We start from the raw sequence: 25,133 nt of genomic DNA, 5'->3' as shown, positions 1-25,133 counted from the left end.
AGATGACCTTCTCTCTTTAGGTGACTTGGGTCACTTTTGGTATTTGTAAGGCAGGACTGATAGTTATATCTCTCTTTCCATGCTAAGGAAGTAAGCCTAAGAGTAACATCTCTTGTTCTATGCTAAAGAAGTATGGAGAAGTTTCACCTTACAAATGAGACTAGCACCTTGATGTTCCCTTTTGGGTTTTTCTGCTTTATTAAGCCTTGGATGACTTGATGCAAAATTTAAAGGCTGTTTCATTGAAGCTATGTTTCACTGTTTTGCTGGATTTTTTTTCTTCCTTTATTCAGCAAGAAGGTGATTTTTTGAATACTCTAGATTTAGCTGTGTAGGTTGCTTTTTGGGATTTTAACAATATTGGAGGTTAAAGTTTAAGAAACAAGACCTTAAGTTAGGGTTTTTCTTTTTATACGTTTTTTTTGGGGGTTTTGATGAAGGTCAGATTTCATTGATAAAATAGGGAAGAGTAGTGTACAACAAGAAGAAGAGGCCACACCCCATAGCTGTAGCAAAGAGAAACAAATACAATAATGTCCTATAACAGCCACCTGGTTAATCCCATCTGAAAATCTATAAACGATAGTCATCCTCAACCACAATATGAGGACTTACACGTTACAACACCTGGCCTGTTAAGCTTATGTGCCAGGAAAAATGCCGATATTGGTCTCCAGTTGAAAGAAACATTGATCTACAAAATCAGTCGGTGAATATATCCAACGATGTGAGAGAATCTCCTGGGATGGTCTCCATCATTCTTATAACTACCTATTGCAACTGTTGAGTTGCCATCAAGGTATCGACCATAATATTGCTATAGCAACGTCTGATACTATTGTCCAAACCAGTATGGAGGGGCATGAGCAAAACCATCACTGAGTCACCTCCCTTATGGGACCTTTGTAAACGAAGGGAGTAACTGTTGGCTGAACCGTGGGTTAGAGAGAGGGAAGAAAATAATAGAATTGATTGATTTAATGAGAGAAAGACCCCCTCTATTTATAATAGAGGGGAAGTTACAACTTATATGAGCTAGGCGATGTGGGACTAAACCCACACAGCCAACTAAACACTTAATAACATAAAATACCCCCAAAAGGACCAGAGTACCCCCACGGAATTCTGGAGTACATTCTTCTAACACTCCCCCTCAAGCTGGATTGTACAAATAAGAAAGAAGGAAGATCTAGCTTGGACTAAAACAAGAAAAAAACTCTAAAAGAAAAAACTCTCTCCATAACAATGCTAACACTCCCCCTCAAGTTGGCGCATACAAGGTACTAATGCCCAACTTGAATGAAAAATGGGAAAAATAAGTTGTAGCAGAATCCAGCTCCAAAAGGAATGCGGCTCCCAAATAGACCTTCAAGAACTTGAAAAAAAATAGACCTTCAAACTTGGGTAGACTTGATCAATTGTTACCAATCTTCAACAATTGTTCAGGGATGAATCTCTGACTGATAATCTTGAAGGTAAGTAACTAGGGCAGCAAGCAGATGAGTCAGGCAACAATAAAGATCAAGCAGCGGAAACAACCAAACTGTAGGACCTCATATGGGTAGGCAATAACCAACATCTTCAAAACTTTTAACACCAGCCCCCCCCCCCCCCCTTACGACAAACGTAACCCAATAACAAGGTAGATACTTATTGGCAATGGTGAAACCTCTGACCTTCTATATTTTGCACTAAGTGTCCCTGCATGTTCTGCTCTCTGCAATGGCTGCAAGTATACTGTATATAATCCCCCCCTCACGTGTAGTGCATGTGGACATAAGAGAGATTAGGTTAGAGATAGGGCAAAACATAACATTCCAGAATGGTTCAGTGGCTGCCAAGTGTAATGGAAAAAAGAAGAAATGGTAAAGAAGAGAATACCATTAACTTCCAAGGGTGTTATGGGTAATGCCAAAGGTATGTTTTGGGAGGTGGTGAAGGAAAAACAGCAGTGGGATAATGGAGTAGGATTAACTTGGGTAACATAGAAAGCTCCAACCGTCTTCCATCAATCAAACAAACACTTTGAATGGAAACCCCTGCAGGGGAGAAACTCCTAACCCCAATATTCAGATCTGAAAGAGATACAAATCTGATTCGAAGTAAGGAAATGCTCCAATTGTCAAGGCTTGTTCAATCTTCAAACTGGGAGGAGCAATTGTGCAAAAGATTCCATGGTAGAAACTCCCACATGCTGGATAGTACTAAGAAGATATCCGGACAGCAATGAATGGAAGTAGCCTCAAGAAAACTGGATCAGATCTGAATCTGTAACAATGCTAGTATGCAAGCTCCAAAGTATGCCGGATATTAACCAGAAAGGCTCCACATGACCGAATAGTTTCGTAGGTGCAACCAAAAAATCGTGGAACACATTGTGGTAATCCCAAATAGGCTGATCTCCAGGGTAGTAGATTCGAGTCTTCAATAACGAGAGAAATTCGATCTCCAATAAGAGGAAACACAGTCACAATTATAGGGCAGCAGTAACACATCAACCAGTCATGCTTACAAAAGCCAATCAATAACACCAGCTAGGTAGGTAGTGAAGCTCATAATAACCAGCCAAATAAGATAAATAACCAGACAAATCCATAGGTAGTTGAAGCAGCCAGCCATATAGGAACAAGAAAAATAGCTTGATAATTGAAGAAACCAAGCCAACAGAATGAACTGGATTTTTTTACTAAAAAACCTGATGTAAGATGCTGAATAATGGGCTGTATACTCCTCTGATGTTGATAAAACTCTCCTCAAAAAATTAGCAACTGTGGACTGCCCTACCCCTTGGATCGATTATAGCCAGGGTTTTGTAAAAAACCCTAAAAGTGAATATCGATTGTAGGGAAGGGGTCTTCAACAAAGGTGAGGCTGACATGTCAAAGGTGCTTGCTTCTTGTAATACTTGGTGACCAAAAACTGCTGGAATGGATCTCCAGTTCGAATGACCAATCTCCTTGGTAATTGAGACTTGATCTTCACATGGGAGAAATACCTAAAAATCGCAGATAATGAGGGCAACAACTATCTTGGCTAGTAGACCTTCTTCAAGCCATAAATAGTTGAAGTAGAATGTCCTTCGTGATGGTAGAAACACCAACAAAAAATTCCAAATTGCAGCAAACAACCCTAACCCAAAATCGATATGGGCAGGGTTTTGAAAAAAACCCTGAAAAGAAGGATCGATTGGGGTTAGGGGTCTTCAAATTCTTGGAAAGAGGCAAAAAACTGAGGTCGAGTGTTTTCTGTAGGTGGAGTAATCATCCCTCAAAAAAAGGCAGCAAGAATTCAAACCTACACCCCTAAGGTCGATTTCAATTAGGGTTTTAACAGGGAACCATAAAAGGCAGGGTGAGAAGATTTTGCTGTAGGGACAGATCCAGCCATCAGATTGTGTTCAAACTGAGGTCGATTAGGGCTTGGATCAGGTGGGAAATATCCATGAAATATTGGCTGTATCTGACAAAGGAAACCCCAACATCGATGGGAGTCCGGGTTTTGATTTACCCTGACAAGGTGAAATCGATTTGGGGATCTAGGCTGGAAAAAATAATAATTATTGATGGAGAGAAAGAAAAGAGGGAAGTTAGGTGTAGGAATAGGGTAACATAGGGTTGGCAAAAGGTTGCATAGGGTGTTCCTCTATTAGAGGATCAGGTTTATCGAGATCTGATCTCAAAGGAGGAACCCCAAAATCGCAGAAGAGGCTTCCAGCTGTTTTTTTAATAAAAAACGATAGGAGAGAAAGGGGGCAGCACTAAATCATCGATATGATGTTTACCTCATTAGTGCTGCCCCTGTTTTTGTGCTGAAAAGGAGAAAAACAGGAGCAGGAAAAAAACGAGAAAAGGGAGAAGAAGAGGAGAGATCGATTGGAAGGAAAGGAGGGAGAAATTAGGGTTTTTCTCTCTAATTTAGATCAGACCTGCTCTGATACCATGTTGGCTGAACCGTGGGTTCGAGAGAGGGAAGAAAATAATAGAATTGAATGATTTAATGAGAGAAAGATCCCCTATTTATAATAGAGGGGAAGTTACAACTTATATAAGCTAGGCGATGTGGGACTAAACCCACACAGCCAACTAAACACTTAATAACATAAAATACCCCCAAAAGGACCAGAATACCGTATTCTGGAGTACATTCTTCTAACAGTAACCCCTGTGCTCTCTTTCACCATGCTGCCAACCCTAGAGGGGCTTTGATTGTCGAGAGAGCTACCATCAAAATTCAGTTTGACTTGTAAACCAAGAGAGTAACCCCTGTGTGCTATCTCTCACCATGCTGCCAATCCTAGAGGGGCTTTGATTCTTGAGAGAGCAACCATCAAATTTCAGTTTGACTATGCCTGCTGGAGTTGGAACCCACTCATAATTTATTCGGTCCCATGATTTCCTTCACCACAACAAAAACTGATCCCTATACAGATAAGAAGTCGAGGCAAATGCATAGCTTTAGTCTAATGTACCACTCTGATTGTCACCCTATTGATCATTTTGTCAGTGTTAGATAAGGAGTTCGCAGTTTACTCCTTACTTTCCAATAGCAACTGCAACCTGCAAGTAAGGTGCCCCTCCACAAGGCTTTGCTCCTTTGTCCAAAGGGTGCCTTATACAAAAACTGCATCAGCCCTACCATATCCCTCAGTAATGGTCAGTCTACTCGAAACATCGTCAAGAAAGATTATACTCATGGCAAAGGAACAATAAAGAAACAGATGGTCTGCTGATTCCCCACTCTCCTTGCCCATGGGACAAACATAAGGGGAGATGAAACAGCCTACGAGTCCCCTTTGGAACACATCAGCAAAACCACTTTCTTGTAGGCAGGTTTGCTATTCTAAATTCTTAAACTTTGATGGAACATGGGTTGTTCAAATGGCTTTTAAGGGAAATGCTTCCTGAGGGCGATCAGGATCCACAGGGTTGAGTAATCCCCATAGTATCATCACTGTCATGAGAATATACCTAGAAGAAAGCAACCATTGGAGGTGAGGATCCAAATTATGTAGTCCTTTTAATCCTCCTAAAGGACCACATCTTGGAGGCACTCAATGAGAGAGTGAAGACTCTCTCAGAATCCTGAAAACCTCTTGTAATAGGGTTGATATTCTGGTTGGGGCATTCTTATCTCCTCTTTTGGGGATCTATTTATAACCCTGGGTTTCTGACAGGGGTCAAAACCTTTGTTTTGCCTTTCTTTGATTTCAGCCTTAGAAACATAGGGTCCGCAATGCTGTTTGAATTCTATATGCTTCTGTTATGACCCCTTCTCAGTGGTACTTGTTGCCTTGCCTTTTCCTATATTGTGCTTGTGCTTTTCATGTTGCAGTACATGTTGATTTGCATCACGTTGCTGTGCAATTGGCTGAAATCAAAATTTGAAAACTAAATATGAAAAGCTCTTTGTTCATTTAAATTATTTTTATCAATTTTTTAGCATTTCTGATTATTTCAGTTGATTAATTCTGCCTTGGAAAGTGTAGGTAACAAAGCTTGTTGAATTATACAAAGAGAGTTCGGAAGAATGGTCCAGAAAGGCAGGAGAACTTGAGGGTGTGATCAAGGCACTGGAAGTATGAAATTTCTTCGCAAGACTGGGGCATCTGAATTTTTTGCATTCTGTAATTCCATATCATGTCTAATGTCTTCGTATTTTCTGTTGACGATTTGATATGCAGATGCATTTGAGCCAAGTTGAAAATGATTATAAAGAGAAACTTGAAAAGGAAGTATCTGTGAAAACAGAGATTGAAAAGGTTTGCAATCTTTTATTTCACACATCTTGGACATTAATAATTCAAATAGCTGAATAACTCAACAAGTATGACTTGTATGACAATAACATTGACCATTGGTTTTCAAGTTCAGATATTCTGTTGAAATTTTAAAGAAAAAAGTTGAATTTATTTTTCTTCTATCAGTATTTTGGTAATGCCACTGGATTTAATAATTTTTGTTGTCTTCACATATGTTGATGACAAAATCGTATAATATTGGTGGACGTTTATGTGACTAATTGATGCAGATTTATCACCAAACTGGGCTTCTTTTATTAGGAATAAGTCTAGGGTTGGGTTACATACATGTTGGGCCTTTGATCCCATGGGTTTCTAATGTAATAGACTACTTTTATGGGCCTAAAATATGGGTAAATAGGTTGCATACGGGATTAGCTCCCATACTTCGCTTTTTATTTGGTGTTTTAAATTGAACCGGTTCAACCAATGGTTCAATTTAAGTGATTTTATTAGTTTTTCTTTTAGTTGTTTAGTTGGGCTGGTTTAGGACTCTATTTTGAGTCTATTTCAGTTTCCTAGTCAGTTTAAGTTGCCTAATAGGTTAGGGATAGGGTTAGGCCTTTCCTTTTTAGTGTCTAAGTCTATTTTTGAGTCTTCTATGTAAGTTTGTAAGGGAGGCCAGCATTGAATACGAATTTGATTAATAAAAACTCAGCTTTATGCTTGCTGCCTTTGCTCCATCATGAGTGTGCCTCGTGAGTAATATCAAGGTGAAGGGATTGGTGTGGATCTCCGATCGACTCCTTGCATCGTGAAGATCGGGAGGGCTGCTACTTATCTCCTTGCATCTTGTAGATCGGGAGACCCCTTTGTTCATATTCAAAGCTGCCGCCATTGAAGATCTCTTCAAATCCAGTAAGTTTGAATCTGAACTTTGTTTAAACCTTCTTCTTCTCACTCCTACCTTAACTAGGATTCTTCCATAACTTCAAATCTGCCCATTAGTTTCAAACCAAACTTTCAGCATACATCCCTTACATCATTATTGACACTCAATCCAAGTTTCATCAAACCCCCACCACCCTAAACCCTAGAATCCCCTACTCCTACCTCCATTAGGAATTGTCTCCAATAACCTTATCTTGCTGTCCAACTCATCTAACCTACTTCCATTCACTCAAACATCATAAAACCTATACCATTAGACTTACCTACACCTGCCTATCATTACCATATAAGACAACCCTAACCTAAACCTAATTTTACTCTAATTTTGACCTAAAATTCAATTGTGCCCAAAATTGCAGAATTTCAAACTCATCCAAACCCTAACCTTTTTATACCATATTAGCCCTCTAGACCTGCCCATTAATACCTATAAACCCCTTTCCCAATATCCAACCCTAATCCTAGTTTTACCCTAAACAGCCCACATCTGTAAACAGTTACAGAATTTTGATCTTGCCTGGCACCTATTAGGCCTTGCCTATATAGGACTACATAACTACTTTGCCAAGTGAAGTCATAGTTGTCACGGCGTCTAGGCAACTCAAGGCATTTGCGGGGGCCTAGAAGCCAGGCAAAACCAACAAGACGCCCGCCTAGGCGACCAAAGCGCAAGGACGTCTAGGCGTCGCCTTGAAAACTATGGTACCTACCTTTCATCGTTGCTGCAACTACCTCCATTCCTGCTAACATGTTGCGTCATAAGACATTGAACGTGAGAAGAGGAAGAAAATACTGCATCTTCTCCTTCTTCAAATCATGTTTTATTTCTTAAAATTATAAGCAATAATTAGTTCTGCACATTCCCCCCCCTTCTATATTTTTAAGTAAAGAAAAAATGTTGTCATGCTACGTTTGGGCTTCTCCCTTTAAATTACAGCTTGGAAGGAAGACATGCTATACTTTAATGTAAAACTCCCCCTTTGTATGTACATGCCTTGATAGCCTAGACACCTGGCTACCTCCTAGAGTTTCCTTAGCACCATGACAAGTTGACAACTATTTTAGTGTTTCTCTCCTCCATCCTTTATAGAACCTTCACAAATTTTCCTGTTGAAACCTGAGATAAGAATAAGTTATTTTCTTGTATTTTTTGTTCAAGATATTGGATTCAAACTATGATTTGTATGAGTTTTGAAGAAGAGAAAAAGAAGTGTGATTTTTATGCTTCTGGTTTATCAGATGCTCATCTTTTTTTTTGTTGGTTTTCGGTGTGAGGATTTTTTTGCTGTCCATTATGATGAAATTCTCTTTTGGTGGCTGTAGGAGGCTGGAGTGTTGAAAGAGAAACTGGAGAAGTGTGAAGCTGAAATGGAGAATAATCGGAAGGCTAATGAATTGAGTATTCTTCCAATTGGCAGTTTTACCAAAGAAATGTATGTTATATTAGGATGCTTTGCTTCGCTTCGCTTCTAATTGAATGATATTGAATCCATTTTCCTGTTGTATTACCTATGCAGTGTTGATTATTGTGCTAAAGGCTCAGTTATGTGCACACACACGTCAGTATAGAAACTCTCGATTCTTTTTCAATGTTTACGTATTTGGCATTCTGATTTGATGAGTTTCAATAACCTGTTAGGACAGATTTGGGAAACTAACCGTAGGACATAGTCATAGTTACCTAGAACAACAAAAAAATCAACATTCCACATGGATCCTTGCTCTCCAATCGGCTCTATTCGAAGTCATACATGATATGAGGCGTAAGCTAAGCATGTCACCACTTCTCCTATGGTTAGTTGAGGTCTGCCCTGGCTCTTTTGGTTCCCTCAATCTGAATCGTACTGGGGCATCCGAAGGCCTTCGTTGAACATGGCCATGCCACTTCAAACGACTCTCTCTAAGCTTATCATGGATCGGTGCAACTCCCAACAAACTCTAGTATGGCCATTTCTTACTTTATCCTTGCTAATTTTCCCAAACATCCATCTTAACATCGTCATCTCTGCTACGCATAGTTTATTTTCATGACACTTCTTAACAGCCCAGCATTCTCTGATAAGGAGGGTGACATAGAAGATGACATTGCTCAGAGTATTAAAATAGGGTGGATGAAGTGGAGAGGTGCGTCCAGAGTACTGTGTGATCGGCGTATTCCTTGAAAGCTTAAAGAAATTTTTTTGAAAAGGACTGTCATTCGACCAGCTATGATGTGTGGTGCGGAAAAGTTGGTCTATGCCTTTGATCAGAATTAGAGAAAATAAGGCAGAAATAGAGAATTATTTATAACTCAAAATCTATACATTAGACCTGGATGAAAAGTTGGTTGATAATAGATTTTAACCATCACAAGATATTCCCCAAATCCCAAGTTCTTCCACTGGTTAGATTAGGAGTAATTTTCAGGGACACAAAATGGTAACTTGCTTGGTTCACAACATAGTAATTAGTAGAGAAGTTAGATAAATACTCCACAACAGCTGCTCAGCTAGCCTCCAAACTCAGGTCAACGGAAGATGTGAATGAAGAGGATAGCCTCACTAAATTGTGGTCCAAACGAAGAAGGCAACTGCTGTTACAGCAGGATTTGAACTTAGAGAACTGCAGGCCGGTGGTGCTGTATCAGTAGGAATCAGTAGCAGGCTTGTTCTATCTTTGAGGAAATATTTTAGCAGTAAAGCACAGCTATTCAAGCCCAACTTTCAGCACTTGATATCACCTCAATCCTCAGTTGCAGGGTCTCCACGCAACCTGGTAGTTTACAAAAAAATAGAAAAAAAAGTAGAGAGGATAGGGAAAATGTAGTTCTAGAATGGTAGGAGACCAACTAGACGCCAATCAACCAGGATCTGATCTGAATAGGTGAATTGGTGAGGTCAAAATAGTGTTTTTGGTCAAATTAGGGTTAGGGTTTGATGTGTTGGTTGTGTCAAGTACGTGTAGGGGAGTCTATCAGTGAAGGTCCTGAAATGGTTTGATAGGTATTTGAGTGTAATTAGAATAGGACAGCAAATTAGGTTTAAGGTTTCTGGGTTTTTGAAAAGTGTAACTTGAGAGAATTTAGGGTTTAGAGTGAGGGGGTGGACCTAGGGTTAGGATCGAGTGCTAATGGGAGTGTGAGTGAGGTTCAGTCAGGTTATGGAAGGGTTCTGATGGCTGGAATTTGCTGGGCAGAAACTTAGGGTTTTGGGGTTTTGTGGGAATGAAGAAATCTAGGGTTTGGATGGGAGTTTGGGGACCAAACTCAGATCGAGTTTCCCAATTGGCAAGGGGAAAGTTCGATTCAATTTTTGGGAAGAACTGATGGTTAAATTAGTCTGTACAGGTGTTATGGTTTTGGGTTTTGAATTTGAGATGGGGGAGTTAAGGTTCAGAGCTGTAGAGAGTTAGGAGAAGAATTGGGGGTGGGGAATGTTTCAAACATGAATAAAAATTGAATCTTTGACTGAAACTAGAAAGTAGAACTTGAAGAGACCTACCCGGGCTTCACACTGCAAGGTGTTGATTGGATCAAACACCAATCCCACCAACGAACCACCCGGGCTTCACACCGCAAGGTGTCGATTGGATCAAACACCAATCCCACCAGTCTTGATCAAACACAAGACAATCTCCAAGGGAGAGAACAAAGTTGCAGAGCAGCTTGAGCAGAATTTTCTAAAACAGTGAGGTAAAAAGGAGCCCCACGGTTTACCTTAATTTATAATGGCCATAGGGCCAATTCGTAACAGTCATATGAATCATATTCAGCCTAGGAGAAGAGAATATCCACCCCTGGCCAAATTTTATTAAGAGCTTAAAATAAGTCATGTGACTTCTTTAAGTGGTCACTTGATGACTTAAAACAAATTATATAAAAAACGACAACTTAAAGTGAATTTGGTGTGCACAAATGCTATCAAAATGGCTCTGAATGAAAATATTTTTTTAGACATCAAAACAAATGAATATTTTACCGCACTTTTGGTTTCTAGCAATGTTTTACCATATGAAGATTTATGAAATTTATAGAATTGAGAAAAACCCCAGCATTTGAAAGTTGAAAATTTCACCTATCGTTGAAAATCCAGTTTTTGTTCTTGAATTGGGGGGTTGACTTTTTATCCTTTAGGAATTTTATTTTTTTAACTATTTTTATTGGATTCAAATAAGGGGGTATTTTCTTATTTATGAAAAATGTCTTAAGTAAAAAAACATTAATTTAAATGATATTAGGCATAAATAAGTGCCTGTCTTGGTTTTTGGTCTGGTTTATGGCATACATAAGTATCTGTACTGGTTTCGAGCCAGGTTTCCCCAAGTTTCGATGGGCACAAGTGTCGAAACTTGCGAAATTACCAACATTTCTGTCGAAACCATTTATTTTTTCAAGTACCTGGCTAACTCATCGGAAACCTGCGAAACCTAGATATCTCGGTCGAAACCTGTCGAAACCACAGGTTTCGACCGAGATGTAGTTCCATGCTTGATGTAGATAAATGCATGTAGCATGTATTCATGCATGCGACACACTGGCATGGTATTTGGTATTAAGTATCGATATGTATCGGACCAATAAGTATTAGTTTCCTAACGTTAGTTCTTTTACTCCCCCAGCAACTTTTCACTTTCTTTGTTAGATACTTTGATTTTTCATTGCTCTTTGTTGATTGGGATCCATCCAAGGCATGCAACCTGGGCTTGGCTTTAAATAATGTATCTCAAGCTTTTTGGGTTGGGCAGCGGTTTTTTGGCTCTGGGATCAGCTTAGGTTTAGAAATGAAAACCCAGGGGTCTTGGAGTTGGGCTGTGGTTGTGGCCATAATAAAATAGCCTGAACATGGAACTGGGCTGTCATATATTGAACATTCATATTTTTGCGTTGATAATGAAGTGGAGAAATGATTTTCATGGATGGAAGATTTCTTAATTTTAGACTCTATAATGTAAATATAAAATCTTGGAGTGGTTGGTCTGGTAATTTATTGGTTCATTTAGCTGTGGCTGCCTTTCTATGCTTGTGCTAAATTTAGGCTGGTATCATACTATCATATCCAGCTTGATTTTGCAGTTCTAAATACCTTTATTCTCTCTTTAATTGGGATAGGCAAATTTTGGGGGGAACTCTACAAAGGACTATACATAAGAATATTAAAAAAATAACCAAAAGAAAATCCGATTGCATCCTGAGACGTTTGAAAAGACTTAAGTTCTCAGAATTTCTTTGTTGCCTTGGCCCATCTCATTATGTATCTTCCAATAATCACAATCAAAGGGAGCCAATTTTAGGACTTTGTCCTTGGAAATCTACTTGTTCCATCCCTTACAAATGCCCCAAGTGATTTCATGTTGGATATATCTGCCCAAAATGTATGCTTTTAGGTTGAGATCGGACTTGGTCGTGTTGGTAAAAATCATTTTAACTCTATGGAAGAAATCCGGTCCATGTATTCAATTTTTTTTACAGTGTGATTTTTGTCCTTATTATTATTCTTGCCACTCCTCTGTTTTTGTATACCTTATTCTCAGATGCTCATTCTATGTTTCTGTTGGTTCTCGGTTGTCTGGCATTCTACTACATAGTGTTTTCGCCTGTCTTCATGCTTTGGGGTCCCATGGAGCTATTTACATCTCATGTGAGAGCCTGGTTTTATTATAGTTCAAGAGTACTGGGTTGAGGACTGGATCAGGTTGCTCTGATTTCGGTCTTGCCGTTTTGGTCTGAAACCCTGGAATAATACCTCGGATCGGCTGGAATCGGCCGATTTGATCGATCTAGATTCCTTGAACCCTGGGTTTCATAGCTATGATGTAGGTGAGGGGTTGAGAACCTAATTTAGCTTGCTGTAATGAGCTCAGTTGAGGTAAATAACTAATAGAAACAGAGTTCAGACCTAATTATGATTTTGAAGCAGAGAATGGAATGATCTCAGATACAGAAGTAAACGATGCTATTTAATTGTGTATCGGAATATTCGGAAAAAGAAGGGAGGAGCAGACTATTTTACGTTGTGAAGAATTAGGGGTAGTTTGGTCATAGTTATTTTGGGTTTTGGGGTTCTATGTTATTTACTTTCTTTTCTGTTTTTATTTGTTAAGTTGTAATTGGTAAGGGCTTAGGGGTAATTTCATAATAAATCCCTAACCAACATACCTTATTGGTCTGTCCTTTATTTTAATAGAACCCAGGTCCTGCGATAGAACATACAAGCTCTATCGCAGGCTGCCTTCTCTTCTCTCTCGGCAGTGTGCTTCTTCTCCTCTTTTCTCTTCTTCTCCACTCTTCTACTGGTTAGTTAGTGTCTGATTTGTATCATACGTGTTGTGTTGATATAAATTGTTGTGGTCTGTAGTTAACAGCTCGAGCTTTTGGGATAAGTGTTTGTTACATGTTATCATAGTCAGGAGGTTGGGTGTTCGATCTCTGGTACGTGCGAGGGGTTTGTGTTATGTGTTGTTGTGCCTCCTTGGTGCTACATTATGTTGTCACGAGCAGAGTCTTGTGTGTTTGTGTGCCTGCACTTGTGAGAGGGTTGTGTTCTTACACATTGTTGTGGCCCCTTACTTAAGAGCTCGAGCTTTTGGGATAAGTGGTTGTAACTGTATGTTTAGTCATATCTGAAGGAAAGAAAGGCTACATAGAAACTATAACTAGACAGATTTAATGGTAGAACCAAACGAGGGAAAAGAGATAAGGTAGGGGAAAAAAGAGAAACAATTGCAGTTGCATTGGCCAATTCATTGGCTCAATTTGTTATTAAGGCCCAGTAACTGTGGGGTATTACAAGCCTATTACTATAGATCTCAGACCACACTTACTATCTAAGTAATTATAAACTGACTTTGGATTCTCTTCAAAGACTTCAAATCTACCAACTAATTGACTTATTTTAGGACACTTAATGCTCTAACTTGGATACATGGGGCCCACATGTTATTAAATTAAAAAAGACTCTACGGTAACATAGTCATGAATGATAAAAGTCTAACTGGGGTCCACATTAAACTTCATAGAGGAAACTTGATTAAAATTTTTGGGTCGGCGTTATCTGTGGGGCGTGGCCCCTGCGTGTGTGTGTGCAATGAGACCACACGTGTTGGCATCATGGGGGTTGGATTTCCGCCTTTCATCGGGGTGGGGCAGTCATTTTGCCCCTCGTGTGTCTGGGAGTGGATGGTACATTCCCCCACAGAGAACTTTTCTCCTATAATTTAATATCCTGTTTTTCAATGTGAAATCTTCCTCTGCAACCCATGCTACTCTAATAAGGTAGTTCCAATTGCAAAAATTCAGCCCTATTGGCCCGTGGAGCAAAATAAAACTGTAGAACGGAAGATGCCTTAGGCCCTTAACATTGATCACACAACACTCTAGATGCATTTCTCAATTTGACCTTAATACTTATCTGATTAGAGCTTATAGAAAACCTACTCCATTGGTCGTACGGGGGAAAAGGCCTTTAGGAAGGAGGTAGGAATTCTGCTATTCCTCTTGTGTTTATTATTAACCATGTGTACCTTCGGCGGCCTGGGTTATTGGGAGGTAGAATGTCTCTTGGGAAGAAGCTTCTGGTATCTCTTTGCCGCTTCTGTTCAGGAATCGAATGCTTGGAGATTGGTTTTACTTTAAGGGAATACTTTCTTTGTATGGGGGTATTAGGATGACTTTTTTAAATGGGTGGTGGGTTTTTGGTTGGCAAATGTAAAGAGGGGCTGGGTGATGTTTTTGTGTGGACAGCCTTTCTGTGGACTCCTTACATTTATATAGCACCCTAAATGTATATGCTGCTTAGCCTGCTCTTTTGAGAACTTTCTAGTACAAAAATATTCGCTCCTTTTCTATTTCACTTGTCACTTATTTGTTGGTTACTTTGACTTTTATTAGAGTTGAATCTCAAAGCAAGATTTCTCTAGCTTACCCAACCCAATTGTGCTCCTAAGGCTCAGTTGAGTTCAGCTGAGTTGTGTTATTTTATTGGCTGCGTGCTACTGTTGATATTCTGTTCTGGTATTGTTCCAATTTGGTTATGTGAAGTCTTACAATTTTATTTGTTAATTATAGTTGCAACTCAATTATTATTTTGCAGATGGGTACGTGGAACTGAACCTGATGATAGTAGTGAGGATAGTCGCATGCTTGTTCCTAAGGTTCCAGTAGGTATTTCGGGAACAGCTTTGGCGGCTTCCCTTCTTCGTGATGGCTGGAGTGTAAGTATTTTCTGTTACTGCATTTTTGTGAAGTTGTGGTTTCTCTTCTTGTCCCTTTGATGTTGTCAGTTGGTTTTTTGATTTCAGCTAGCAAAAATGTATGAGAAGTATCAAGAGGCTGTTGATGCAGTGCGGCATGAGCGATTAGGAAGAAAGCAATCACAAGCTATTCTCGAACGGGTATTGTTTACATTGTGTTGTTACATTTATATTTCTATTTATCCAATAATTTCCCGAATATAAGATTTTCTTGTGCCAGTATTGTTACGAGTACTTGATCACTACTTGAAAACACACGTCAAAAAATAAATAAAGAAATTAATGCTTGATGATTAAATCTTTCTAACAATATAGCTTTTACTGGCTTTGTTCTCTGCTGTACTGGGATGAGTGGGAGGTTATGGGGCTTTTTACTGGTTTTTCCCTCATCTTTTGTGAGTTTGGTGTCATGTCATTGGGATTCTCACAGACATGCCCTGAAGTTGGGCCTTTTGAATCTTTTCCCTTTTTCTGTCCCTACTCTCTGGAGTTTCTTCTGTCTTTATTGCATGGAAAAAACAAAGAAACTATGGTAGTCCAGAGTCCGGACTTGCTATCCTAGGGCTACCTTAATTCTTCTTAGTTGTGGATCTATATTGTTTGATTGATTCCCAATGAGTGAAGGACCTGCATTTACATTTATCAAAATACTATTCTCAAGAAGATGTGGGGGAATATAAATTTCAATCTTTATCATCTTCCCCAAAATGTGCTTACATCTTGAAACAATATTACCCTTATATCCTTAAATCTGTGCATAGGGGCGAATTATAACTTCTTGTTGAAGAGGATGCAGGATTTTTTTCAGGTCTATATAGTCTTGTGAATTGTGATGAGTTTTGGTTTTTGTGTGGATCTCCTACGTTGGGTTTTTTGAATGATCGATTCCATGTCCTAGCTTTTACCTAGGCGCGGGAGGGGGGGTCTCCGATGTGATGAGGAGCTCATGCAGAGATATATTATTTTTCTCTTTTGTATGATCATGTCTACACTTTCTGTTGTCGGCAAAGGAGTTGGTTTCTGTGTTTAGTGGTGGAGTGGTGTTTTCTCCAGTGGCAGCTTTTTCCTTAAAGTTGTTTTGGTTGTATAGTTCTCTTTTTTGTACCGTTTCTATCTGTCACTGCATTGTTTTTCTTCTTTCACCATCTGAGTTTTTCTTTTGCTGTTTTTTTTTTTGGTGAATAAAAATTGTATTACCAAAGCCCGAGGGGGGGCGGGGGAAAAAGGGGGGGGGAATGTGGCAGTAAATTAGATACATCTAAGCCCCAGGAAGGAACAATATGCCTATTCCTTGGGGAGTCAATAATGGACCTATGGGGGAGAAAACTGAGCTTCAAGGAGACATCAAAGAAGATGGCTTTCCAAATCATGTCGAAAGACCAAGAGTTGGAGGTACATCTCCTAAGGTTCCTCTCCATCCAAATGTGGTAAAGGGTGGCACCAAACTCTAGCTTGCCAACAGTGTCATAGATAGAGCATCCAGGGAAAGTCATGACCAGCCAGAGACACTCTCTAGCAAAGGGGAGGGGTCTCCTTCAGCGAGGCCAAATAAATGAAAGGGCTTTTTGCCAAATGATAGATGAAAAGGGGCAAGCAAAGAAGAGGTGGTTTATGCCTTCGGAACCGTTCCAACAGAAGATACAAGAAGGGGAGATAGTGATTCTACGGTGAAGGAGGAAGGCTTGGGTGGGAAGGCAGAGACTGAGAGTTCTCCAGGCAATGAAACTGTGGCGAGGGATGTAACCTTTGAACCAGGTGAGATTGTGCCAAAGGACTGTAGGGGCATGAGGTCTAACAAAATTCCAGGCTGATTTGAAGCTAAAAACCGACCTGATTTAGGGGGAGGGGGCGAAGGGGGGGGGGGGAGAGGGAAAGCCAGATTTGGGAGAGGATGGGGATAGGGGTGACCAAGAACCTTGAGAGATAATGGAGGAAATGGGGGGGGGGGGGCGAGTTTTGGAATGCCAGAGGAATAAACCGACCTGGCCCTAAAGAAATGATAGAGGATCCCAAGGTGGTGCTAGGGGTCAAGCCAGAGGGACTGGAAGAGCCATCAACAATAGAAGAGGAAGTGGCTCTAAGCGTAAGGGGACGAAGGAGGAGAATCTTGTGCCAGACCCAGGAGGACTCCTAGGGGAAGGGGATGGTCCAAATGGAGTCATTTTTAAGGAGGTAGGAGTAAACCCAATGAACCCCAATGGAGTCATGCTTAGAGGGGATTTTCCAAATAAGCTTCAAAATACCCGCATTATTGGAGTCGCGGGTATGACGGATGCCCAGGCCTCCCTCTGATTTGGGGAGGTAGATGGACTTCCAGCTTTAAGGATGGAGGAATTTGGAGATTTCCTTCCCTTTCCAAAGAGAAGCGCAGAAGAGGTTTTCCATGGCTTTGATAGTAGCTTTTTGAAGGGCAAAGATTCCACACAAAAAATGTAAGAAGATTGGAGAACCGATTTAATGCATTCAAGCCTACCAACATATGAGAGGAGTTTGCCTTTCCAGAGCTGGAGACGCTTGCGGATATTGTCGAGCATGGGGGTACAATGATGATTAGAGAGACGAGTGGGGATGAGTGGGAGGCCCAGGTATTTCACTGGGAGGGAGCCAATGGAAAAGCTAGTCAGGCGCAGGAGGTAGTCTCTGTCAGAGTCAGAGATGCTACTAGAGAGAAAGAGCTTGGATTTAAGGAGATTGATACGAAGGCCAGAGAGACCCTCAAAGAGGTGAAGGGAAGACATGATGGTTGAGATAGAGGAGGGGGAAGCTTTGGAGAAGATCATTAGCAAAAGCAAGGTGGATGAGGTTGAGGTTCTTGCATTTGGGGATGGGAGAGATAAAGGTGAAGGTAAGTTTTGGCTTGAATGCTCCTAGAGAGGACCTCCAGGGCAAGGGAGAAGAGAAAAGAGGAAAGGGGACAGCCTTGGCGAATACCGACGCTGGAGCGGAAAAAGCTAGCGGGGTAACCATTGACAATAATAGAGAAGGAGGGGTGGAGATACAAGCATGAATCCAACGGATAAAGGCGGGGGGAAAGCCCATTTGAGAAACCACATCGTAGGTGAAATCCCAATGAAGGGAATCGAAGGCTTTGTAGAGGTCAATCTTCATAAGGGCAGCGGGCGAGTGGGATTTGGGGCCAAAACCCCGCACAATTTCGGAGCAAAGAATGATATTGTTTGCAATGCTTCTGCCAGAAATGGAGGCCAATTGGTTGGGGCTTACCAGGGAGGGGATGACAAGTTGGAGTCTGTTTGTAAGGATCTTAGCTATGAACTTGTAAAGAAGATTGCAAAGAGAGATAGGCCTGAAGTCAGATAGGGAGGAAGCTCCATCTTTTTTAGGGATGAGGCAAAGAAAAGTCTGATTGACCTGGGCAAGCTGGCTGGGGTTAAAGAAGAAGCTACTGATAGCTTTGATGAGATCTTCTTTAATAGAGTCCCAACAGCTAGAGAAGAATCCCATACTGAAGCCATCAGGGCCAGGGGCCTTGTTGGATTTGTGGGACAGAATAGCCTTGGTGATTTCATCATCAGAAGGGATGGTAAATAGAGAGGCAGCCAGGGGGGGTCAAATTTATTAATGAGGCCAGGGGGAGGGGAGGGGAGAGGAAGGGGGAAGCAAGGTTCGAAAACTCGGGTCTCGGTGCCAACTCGGACCCTTGAAAAACCGAGTCGAGTCGAGATCTCGCCGAGTTGGTGCACTTTTTTTTTTCTCGATCCGAAGCCTCATCTCGGTGGGTTTTAGACCTAGTTTGGATCTGAAACTTGGTATTCAGCCTATTTTAGGCCATTTAAACGCAATGACACTATCAGATTTTGCAAAAACAAAGTCCAAATAGGAGTTTGAGTTAGTGGGAAAGCAAGGCAGACACTAACTTATGCTAGAAACCAGGGCAGACACAGGACAAACACACTTATTTATGCCTAAAACCATTTAAGTAAGCTTTCAAGACAAAGCTTTCCAACAAGTCTAAGATTGCTAAAATCTGATTTATATTGAAAGAGTTATGTACCGATCAAACTTAATTCGGTGTTTGCGAATGCTGTCAAAATCGCTCTGAATGAAAATAGTTTTTTGGACATCAAAACAAATGAATGTTTTACCGCACTTTTGGTTTTTAGCAATGTTTTACCATAAGAAGATTTATGGAATTTTTAAATTTGAGGAAAACCCCAACATTAGAAAGTTGAAAATTGCACCTACCGCCGAAAATCCAGTTTTTGTTCTTGAACTGGGGGGTTGACTTTTTTTCCTTTTGGAATTTTATTTTTTAACCATTTTTATTGGATTCAAATAGGGTGGGTATTTGCTTATTTATGAATAATATCTTAAGTAAAAACATTTACTTAAATGATATTAAGCATAAATAAGTATCTGTCTTTGTTTCTGGCATAGATAGGTGTCTGTATACCAAGAATTTCTAGCAAGATCTCGAGATCTGGCACTCATATAAAGGGCCTAGATGGGCATTTTCCTATGTCAAACCGAGATCTCGGAGAGATCTTGGCAAGATATTGTACTTTTGTGACTCGACCCCCATCTCGTCTCGGATTTTCGAAATACCGAGAAACTCAGCGAGATCTCGCGAGTTCTCGAACTATGGGGGGAAGGGGAGGGTTGAAGAGAGAGGAGAAAAAGGAAACAACTTCACACTTATAACAAGGACAGAGGAAAGTGGGGACCCGTCCTGGGCAATGAGCAAGGTGATGGAATTGGAGTTCAACCTAGCTTTTAAAGAGCGGTGAAAGTAAGCCAAGTTAGAGTCTCCCAGTTCAAGCCACTTGATGCAGGATTTCAGGCGGAGAAAGCTTTCTTCTCGGAAGGAGAGGGAAGAGAGCTCCTCAGAAAGCTTTTTCTCTTCCTCGGCCAGCAAAGGGTTGATCGGATCTAATTGGATACGGGATTGGACGGAGGCAAGGTCGGATCGACAAGAGGAGACGTGGGAGAGGATATTACCAAAGGTGGAAGAGTTCCAACTTTTGAGGGCGAATTTGGTGAGACGAAGGTTTTTGGCAAATGCAATGAGGTGGAGGGAGGGGTAATAGACGGGAGAGCTCCAGGTTGAAAGGAAGGTGGGGAGATAGAGATGATGGGAAGTCCACATGTCGAAAAATTTGAAAGGGTTCGGACCGAAGGAGGAATATTGTTGAATAAGAAAATGGCAACGTCTGTGATTTGACAAAACCCTGGAGGAGAAAATTAGCATGGGAGTGAGGGAAGGAAGGGAGCCAAGCTTCGTTGATAAGGAATCGGTCAAGCTTGCAAGCAATCCTTTCACTTCCCCCTCTACGGTTGTGCCAAGTGAGGGGGGAGCCTGACCAACAAAGGCCATTAATACCAACATCCTCAATGCAATCATTGAAGGCATTCATAGATTGCAGATCAAGGGGGCGCCCTCCAATTTTTTCTGATTGGAATCTGACGACATTGAAGTCTCCCCCCACTCCCCAAGGAAGGGAACCAGCCCCAGCTTTAAGGAGAGCCAAGTCGGCCCAAAGAGTGGTGCAGTTAGCAGCCTTGTTGAAGGCATAAACCACCGTGAGGAAGAAAGAAAATGAGGAGATAGGGAGGGAAATATGGACGTAAAGGAGCTGGGGGGGGGGGAGGAATGAGAAATGGAAATGTGGAGTTTAGAGGGGTCCCAGAGGACCTAGATGCGGCCATTAGGAGAATGGCTGTAGTTGGAGATGAAGGACCAGGATGGGGCTATGGAGGCAGCAATGCGAGTAGCATTGTCCTGGAGGACACGAGCTTCAAGAAGGGCGCAAAAAGATGAGTGAGAGGACTTGATTAGGGATCTGATGTCCTGATGTTTAGCCAGGGAATTGAGACCCCTAACATTCTAGAAGAAACCAGCTGACATGGAGAACTAAAAGGAAAATGGCAACGATTTCGTAGGGGTGAACACTCTTGTACCTCTGACGGAAATAGGCAAGGGTTGGTCGATGACGGGCAATGACGGGAATAGCAAGAGGGCTAACAAACCCACAGGGGGAACCCAACTACCCAAGAGGGGAGGGGAGGAGGGGAACTGGCCGGACCCAAGAGGGGGGAGTGGACACTCAACGGATAAGGTTTGGGAAGTAAGGATGTTAGAGCCAAGGGGTGGAGGAGAGGTAGAGTTGAGAAGGTTAAGGTGGTCAGCAGAAGTTGAATGGGTAGGGGGGAAGGTCGGGTCAGGGTTTGGGTGATGGATGGTGACTAAATGGGCTGGTGGGGGTATTATGGGAAGGTTGTAGGTAAAGAAAGATGGGACCGGTTCGGTGGAAGGTTGGGCCAAGTTAAGAGAGGGAAGGGGTTTGTTCGGGGAAGGTTGTCGATGGTTAGATGGATTAGGGTTGAGAGGTTATTGAGGCGAGGGGTAGGCTTGGGTAAAAGGGGAGGTAGGTGGTATCTAGAGAACGACAAAGAGGATTGTCTGCTAGAAAGGGTAAAGGGTTGGGGGCAAAAGGGAACAGAAGTAGAGGAAACATGAAAAGGGGTCGGGGTTTCGGATACCTGACCTCGCGTAGGAGCACGGCGCAGAGCAAGAGAGAGGCTTCTAGTAGCTGATTGGGATTGAACCCTATCCGGAGCTGCGCCTGAGGAAGCCAGTGAAGGCAGGGGCCTTTTCATCGAAGCAGCCAGGTAAGGAGTAGAATTAGCTAGGACTTCAGTGCCTCTTTTGGAGAAACAAACGTTGCTTGGAGTCAAGGAGCGACAAGGCGATCTGATTTGTAGGGATTCCGTGGCAGAAGCTGGGGAATGTTCAGTCTCCTGAGGCACTGACAGACCAATGGGAGCAGCGCTACTCGAAAAAGATGAAGAGGTCAACCGATGAGGACCAAGGAGAGAAGAAGCTGCCTGGGGTGCAAGTTGAAGCCAGAGAAACTGCAGCATCACAAGGAGACACAGGTGTCTCAGGCACCGGGAACGAGGGGGCCTTTCTACCCGGAGGAGAACCAGAGGCCGGTTGTTTGTGGTGGCGACCTTTGTGGCGGTGGCGAGATTTCACCCTTCCTCTGTTGGGAGGTCTGGAGAGGTCAGACGGCTGAGGAGGGGCAGGGTACCTAGCAGAGCTAGGAAGTTTGTTTGAAGAAGAAGAAGTAGGAACCATGGGGTCTCCTGGTCTGTGATCAAAGAAGACAGCGCCGACTGAGAACTTGCAGAGCCGGTGATCAAAGTAGATGGAGCATCCAGGTCCCTTGAAGAAGCCGAGGTTGCTAGGCCAGCAACGGGGGTATCAATGACAACGGAGGGGAGGGGAGCCTTGCCAGAACAGCTGCGAGATTGATGGCCAAACACTTTACATTGTATGCAATGTGGAGGGAGCCAATCGTACTTGACTGGTTGCTCAAAGTTGAAACCATCTTCTTCGACAATGGTAACAAAGGACGGAGGAGGACAATCTGTAGAGATGTTGATGCAAATCCTTGCAAAGGATAGCCTATCCATCTTCATAGTGCGAGCGTCGGTATAAAGGGGATAGCCGATGACCGAACCAATTCGACTAAGGCATTCTTAGCTCCAATAGTGAAGAGGGAGACCTGGAAGGGTAATCCACAAGGGAATGGAGCTGAGGTCGACCTTGTGGAGTTGAAGGTAGGGGTCCCACTGGCAGAGGAAGACTGGTTTGGTGCCAACAAGCCAAGGAGCACCACTCAACGTGTGAGCCTTGGCTTCCTCAGAGAAAAACTGGAAGAGGAAAACACCGTTGTCGAGGAGGAAGAGCTCTACGGATCCTTGAGCTTTCCATTGCTTAGAGAGTAAGGCTTTAACTGTGTTGAAAGAGGGCCTGAAGCCAAGAAAGTGGCCTATTAGGCACATTTGCCATTTGGAGATTTCTGGAGTGAGGAGGTTGTTGGGGCAGATAGCAAAGGATGAGCCATCATCGTAAGAGGGTTTGACATACTGGAGGGAGAGCCCAGAGCTAGAGGAAGGAGGTGGCTGTGAGAAAAGGGAGGGCCAAGATTTAGGACCAGCGGGGGAAGAGGGAGTGGTGGCGGGAATGGTGATGGTGGAGATGGTGGTGGCAGGAGTGATAGAGGTGGTGGGAGGGGTGGTGGTCGGACGTGAAGGAAGGGGGGGAAGGGGGGGGGGAGAGCTCATCTTCTCATGAGGGTAAAACTTTTCTTTTTTTGCTGTTTACTATCTCCCAAAAGTGGAAAAAATCTGTTGTATCGTTCACCCAACAATCATAGGTATATTGATTCTAAACTGATATGTTTTGTGTTTGTTTTGTTGTTCATGTTTAAATATTTCAAATAAGCCTTGCACAAAAAAAAAAATCAAATAAGCCAAGAATGGTACTATTTTTAAGTTAGGTTGGGTTTTGAGCCACTGGAGTGATTGGCTATTGTCTATGTTATTTTAATACAAGAGAGAATACAGTATTATGCGCAAATTTTTGATTTTGAGGATCTGCTTGTTACACCCAGAAATCTTGCATTGAAGGTTTAAGTAGACACTAGGACATTATTTGTTTGTGTATTTTCACTTTGTGTTATGAAGCTTATTGTTATTGTTTTCATTCTTATCATTGCATAAAATCTGATGTCATATTAATTGTTTTAACTTTTTGATGTTTGGAGAGGTTTTCTACTTCAATCTATACATTTATATCCATGCCTAATTGAGTTCAATCTTCTGTCATGCTTTGTCTATGCTTGATTTCCTCGTTACTATAGGCTATAGCCTAACTCAAAATTTATATTCATGTAGAACTTTGTTTAATCTTAATTCATGTGTTGTCTATGCTTGACTTCTTCCTCATTAGAATTGCCTTTCTACAATTTGTACCTTGGTTAATAGTTTACATTGCCATTGGTTTAGAACTTTTGTTTGGACAAAGGAAAAGTTGGTTAAAGTGGGAATTGCTGGGTTCTGATTTTAGGCCATGTGTTTATGTCTTGTTAATTTTCTATTTGCAGGTCCTTTTTGAAATTGAGGAGAAAGCTGCACTAATTTTGGATGAACGAGGTACGATGTGCCTTGAGAAAGTGTCGATTTTTTTTTTTTATAAAAATATTTGCTCTTTTTTTGGTAATTTCTTTTCAAAACTTATTTAATGTGAAATTATGTGTTAATCTTTCTTGCACCATTTCTGATATATTCTGGAATTAATTTCTAAAAGTCTGTTAGTTTCTAAACTAAATCATGGTGTTTGGTTAAACATGGTTTGACTTATAAAAATTTGCTTCTCTAAGGACTGCTGCAATTGTGACAGTTGAGTGGGGTAACCATCATGACCTTTTTTGTTCATCATGACTCATGAGTGGCTTCTATAGAGTTGGTATGAGCCAGTGATTCACACTCAGATGTTCAAATTGCGCAGCAAAGAAGGCATTGTTTGCATATGTTCCGAATTGACAACTATGGTTTTGGCCTTTTGGGTCTGTCAACTTATGACAGAATAATTGTATTTAGTTCTCTCATCCATAGTCGTCAAGGCACTAGGCGATTCAAGGCGTTCGGAGTCCTCGCTAAGCGCTTAGGCGGCCAAAATCGCGTTCCAGTATTATTTTTTTAATGTATCAGTTATATGTGTAAAACGATCAAAACACACATTTGGTTTATATGTTCTTGGAATTGGTCATTTTCAGGTATACCTAGTCTCACATTTGGTTAATACTATTCTTAAAAAATATTATGTTATCAATAAGTAATTAACCTGCTCTTTATTTAGAGAAATGTTCTTGTTCTTTAAGAAATTTGATTGATTAAATGATTTTATTTTTACATGAGACTTTTTGTATTAGGTAGAACACAAAACCAGCTTTTCCAACAACTCCAAGATTGCTTAAATCTGATAATATTGAAGGAGTTATGTTCCGGTCAGACGTTATTTGGTGTGAGCAAATGCTGTCAAAATCGCTCTGAATGAAAATATTTTTTTAGATATCAAAGCATATGATTATTTTACCGCACTTTTGGTTTTTAGCAATGTTTTACCATATTAAGATTTATGGAATTTTTAGATTTGAGAAAAACCCCAGCATTAGAAAGTTGAAAGTTTCACCTACCACCAAAAATCCAGTTTTTGTTCTTGAATTGGGTTGTTGACTTTTTATCATTTTGGAATTTTATTTTTTAGCTATTTTCATTAGATTCAAGTAGGGGGTATTTGCTTATTTATAAATGATACCTAACGTAAATGAAATAACAAATATAAAAACCTTTACTTAAATGATATTTGACAAAAATAGAAATAACAAATATAAAAACCTTCACTTAAATGATA

General features: G+C 41.2%; 1 protein-coding gene across 2 annotated transcripts in view; it reads left to right on the top strand.

Annotated features, from left to right (window-relative positions):
* The window catches only part of LOC122639508 (nuclear-pore anchor), a 113,243-nt gene that overhangs the window by 15,457 nt on the left and 72,653 nt on the right, over positions 1 to 25,133 (top strand). For both annotated transcript variants that reach the window (XM_043832373.1, XM_043832372.1), the window contains exons 7-12: positions 5,486 to 5,575; positions 5,681 to 5,758; positions 8,012 to 8,121; positions 14,755 to 14,875; positions 14,963 to 15,055; positions 23,824 to 23,872. In XM_043832373.1, coding sequence (XP_043688308.1) covers positions 5,486 to 5,575; positions 5,681 to 5,758; positions 8,012 to 8,121; positions 14,755 to 14,875; positions 14,963 to 15,055; positions 23,824 to 23,872 — 541 coding nt within the window. The remainder of the gene's footprint in view (positions 1 to 5,485; positions 5,576 to 5,680; positions 5,759 to 8,011; positions 8,122 to 14,754; positions 14,876 to 14,962; positions 15,056 to 23,823; positions 23,873 to 25,133) is intronic.

Source organism: Telopea speciosissima, chromosome 9 (genome assembly GCF_018873765.1).
Source record: "Telopea speciosissima isolate NSW1024214 ecotype Mountain lineage chromosome 9, Tspe_v1, whole genome shotgun sequence".
Lineage (NCBI taxonomy): Eukaryota > Viridiplantae > Streptophyta > Magnoliopsida > Proteales > Proteaceae > Telopea > Telopea speciosissima.
Note: the sequence above shows the minus strand (reverse complement) of the source record. Positions and strands in the feature narration are given on the sequence as shown.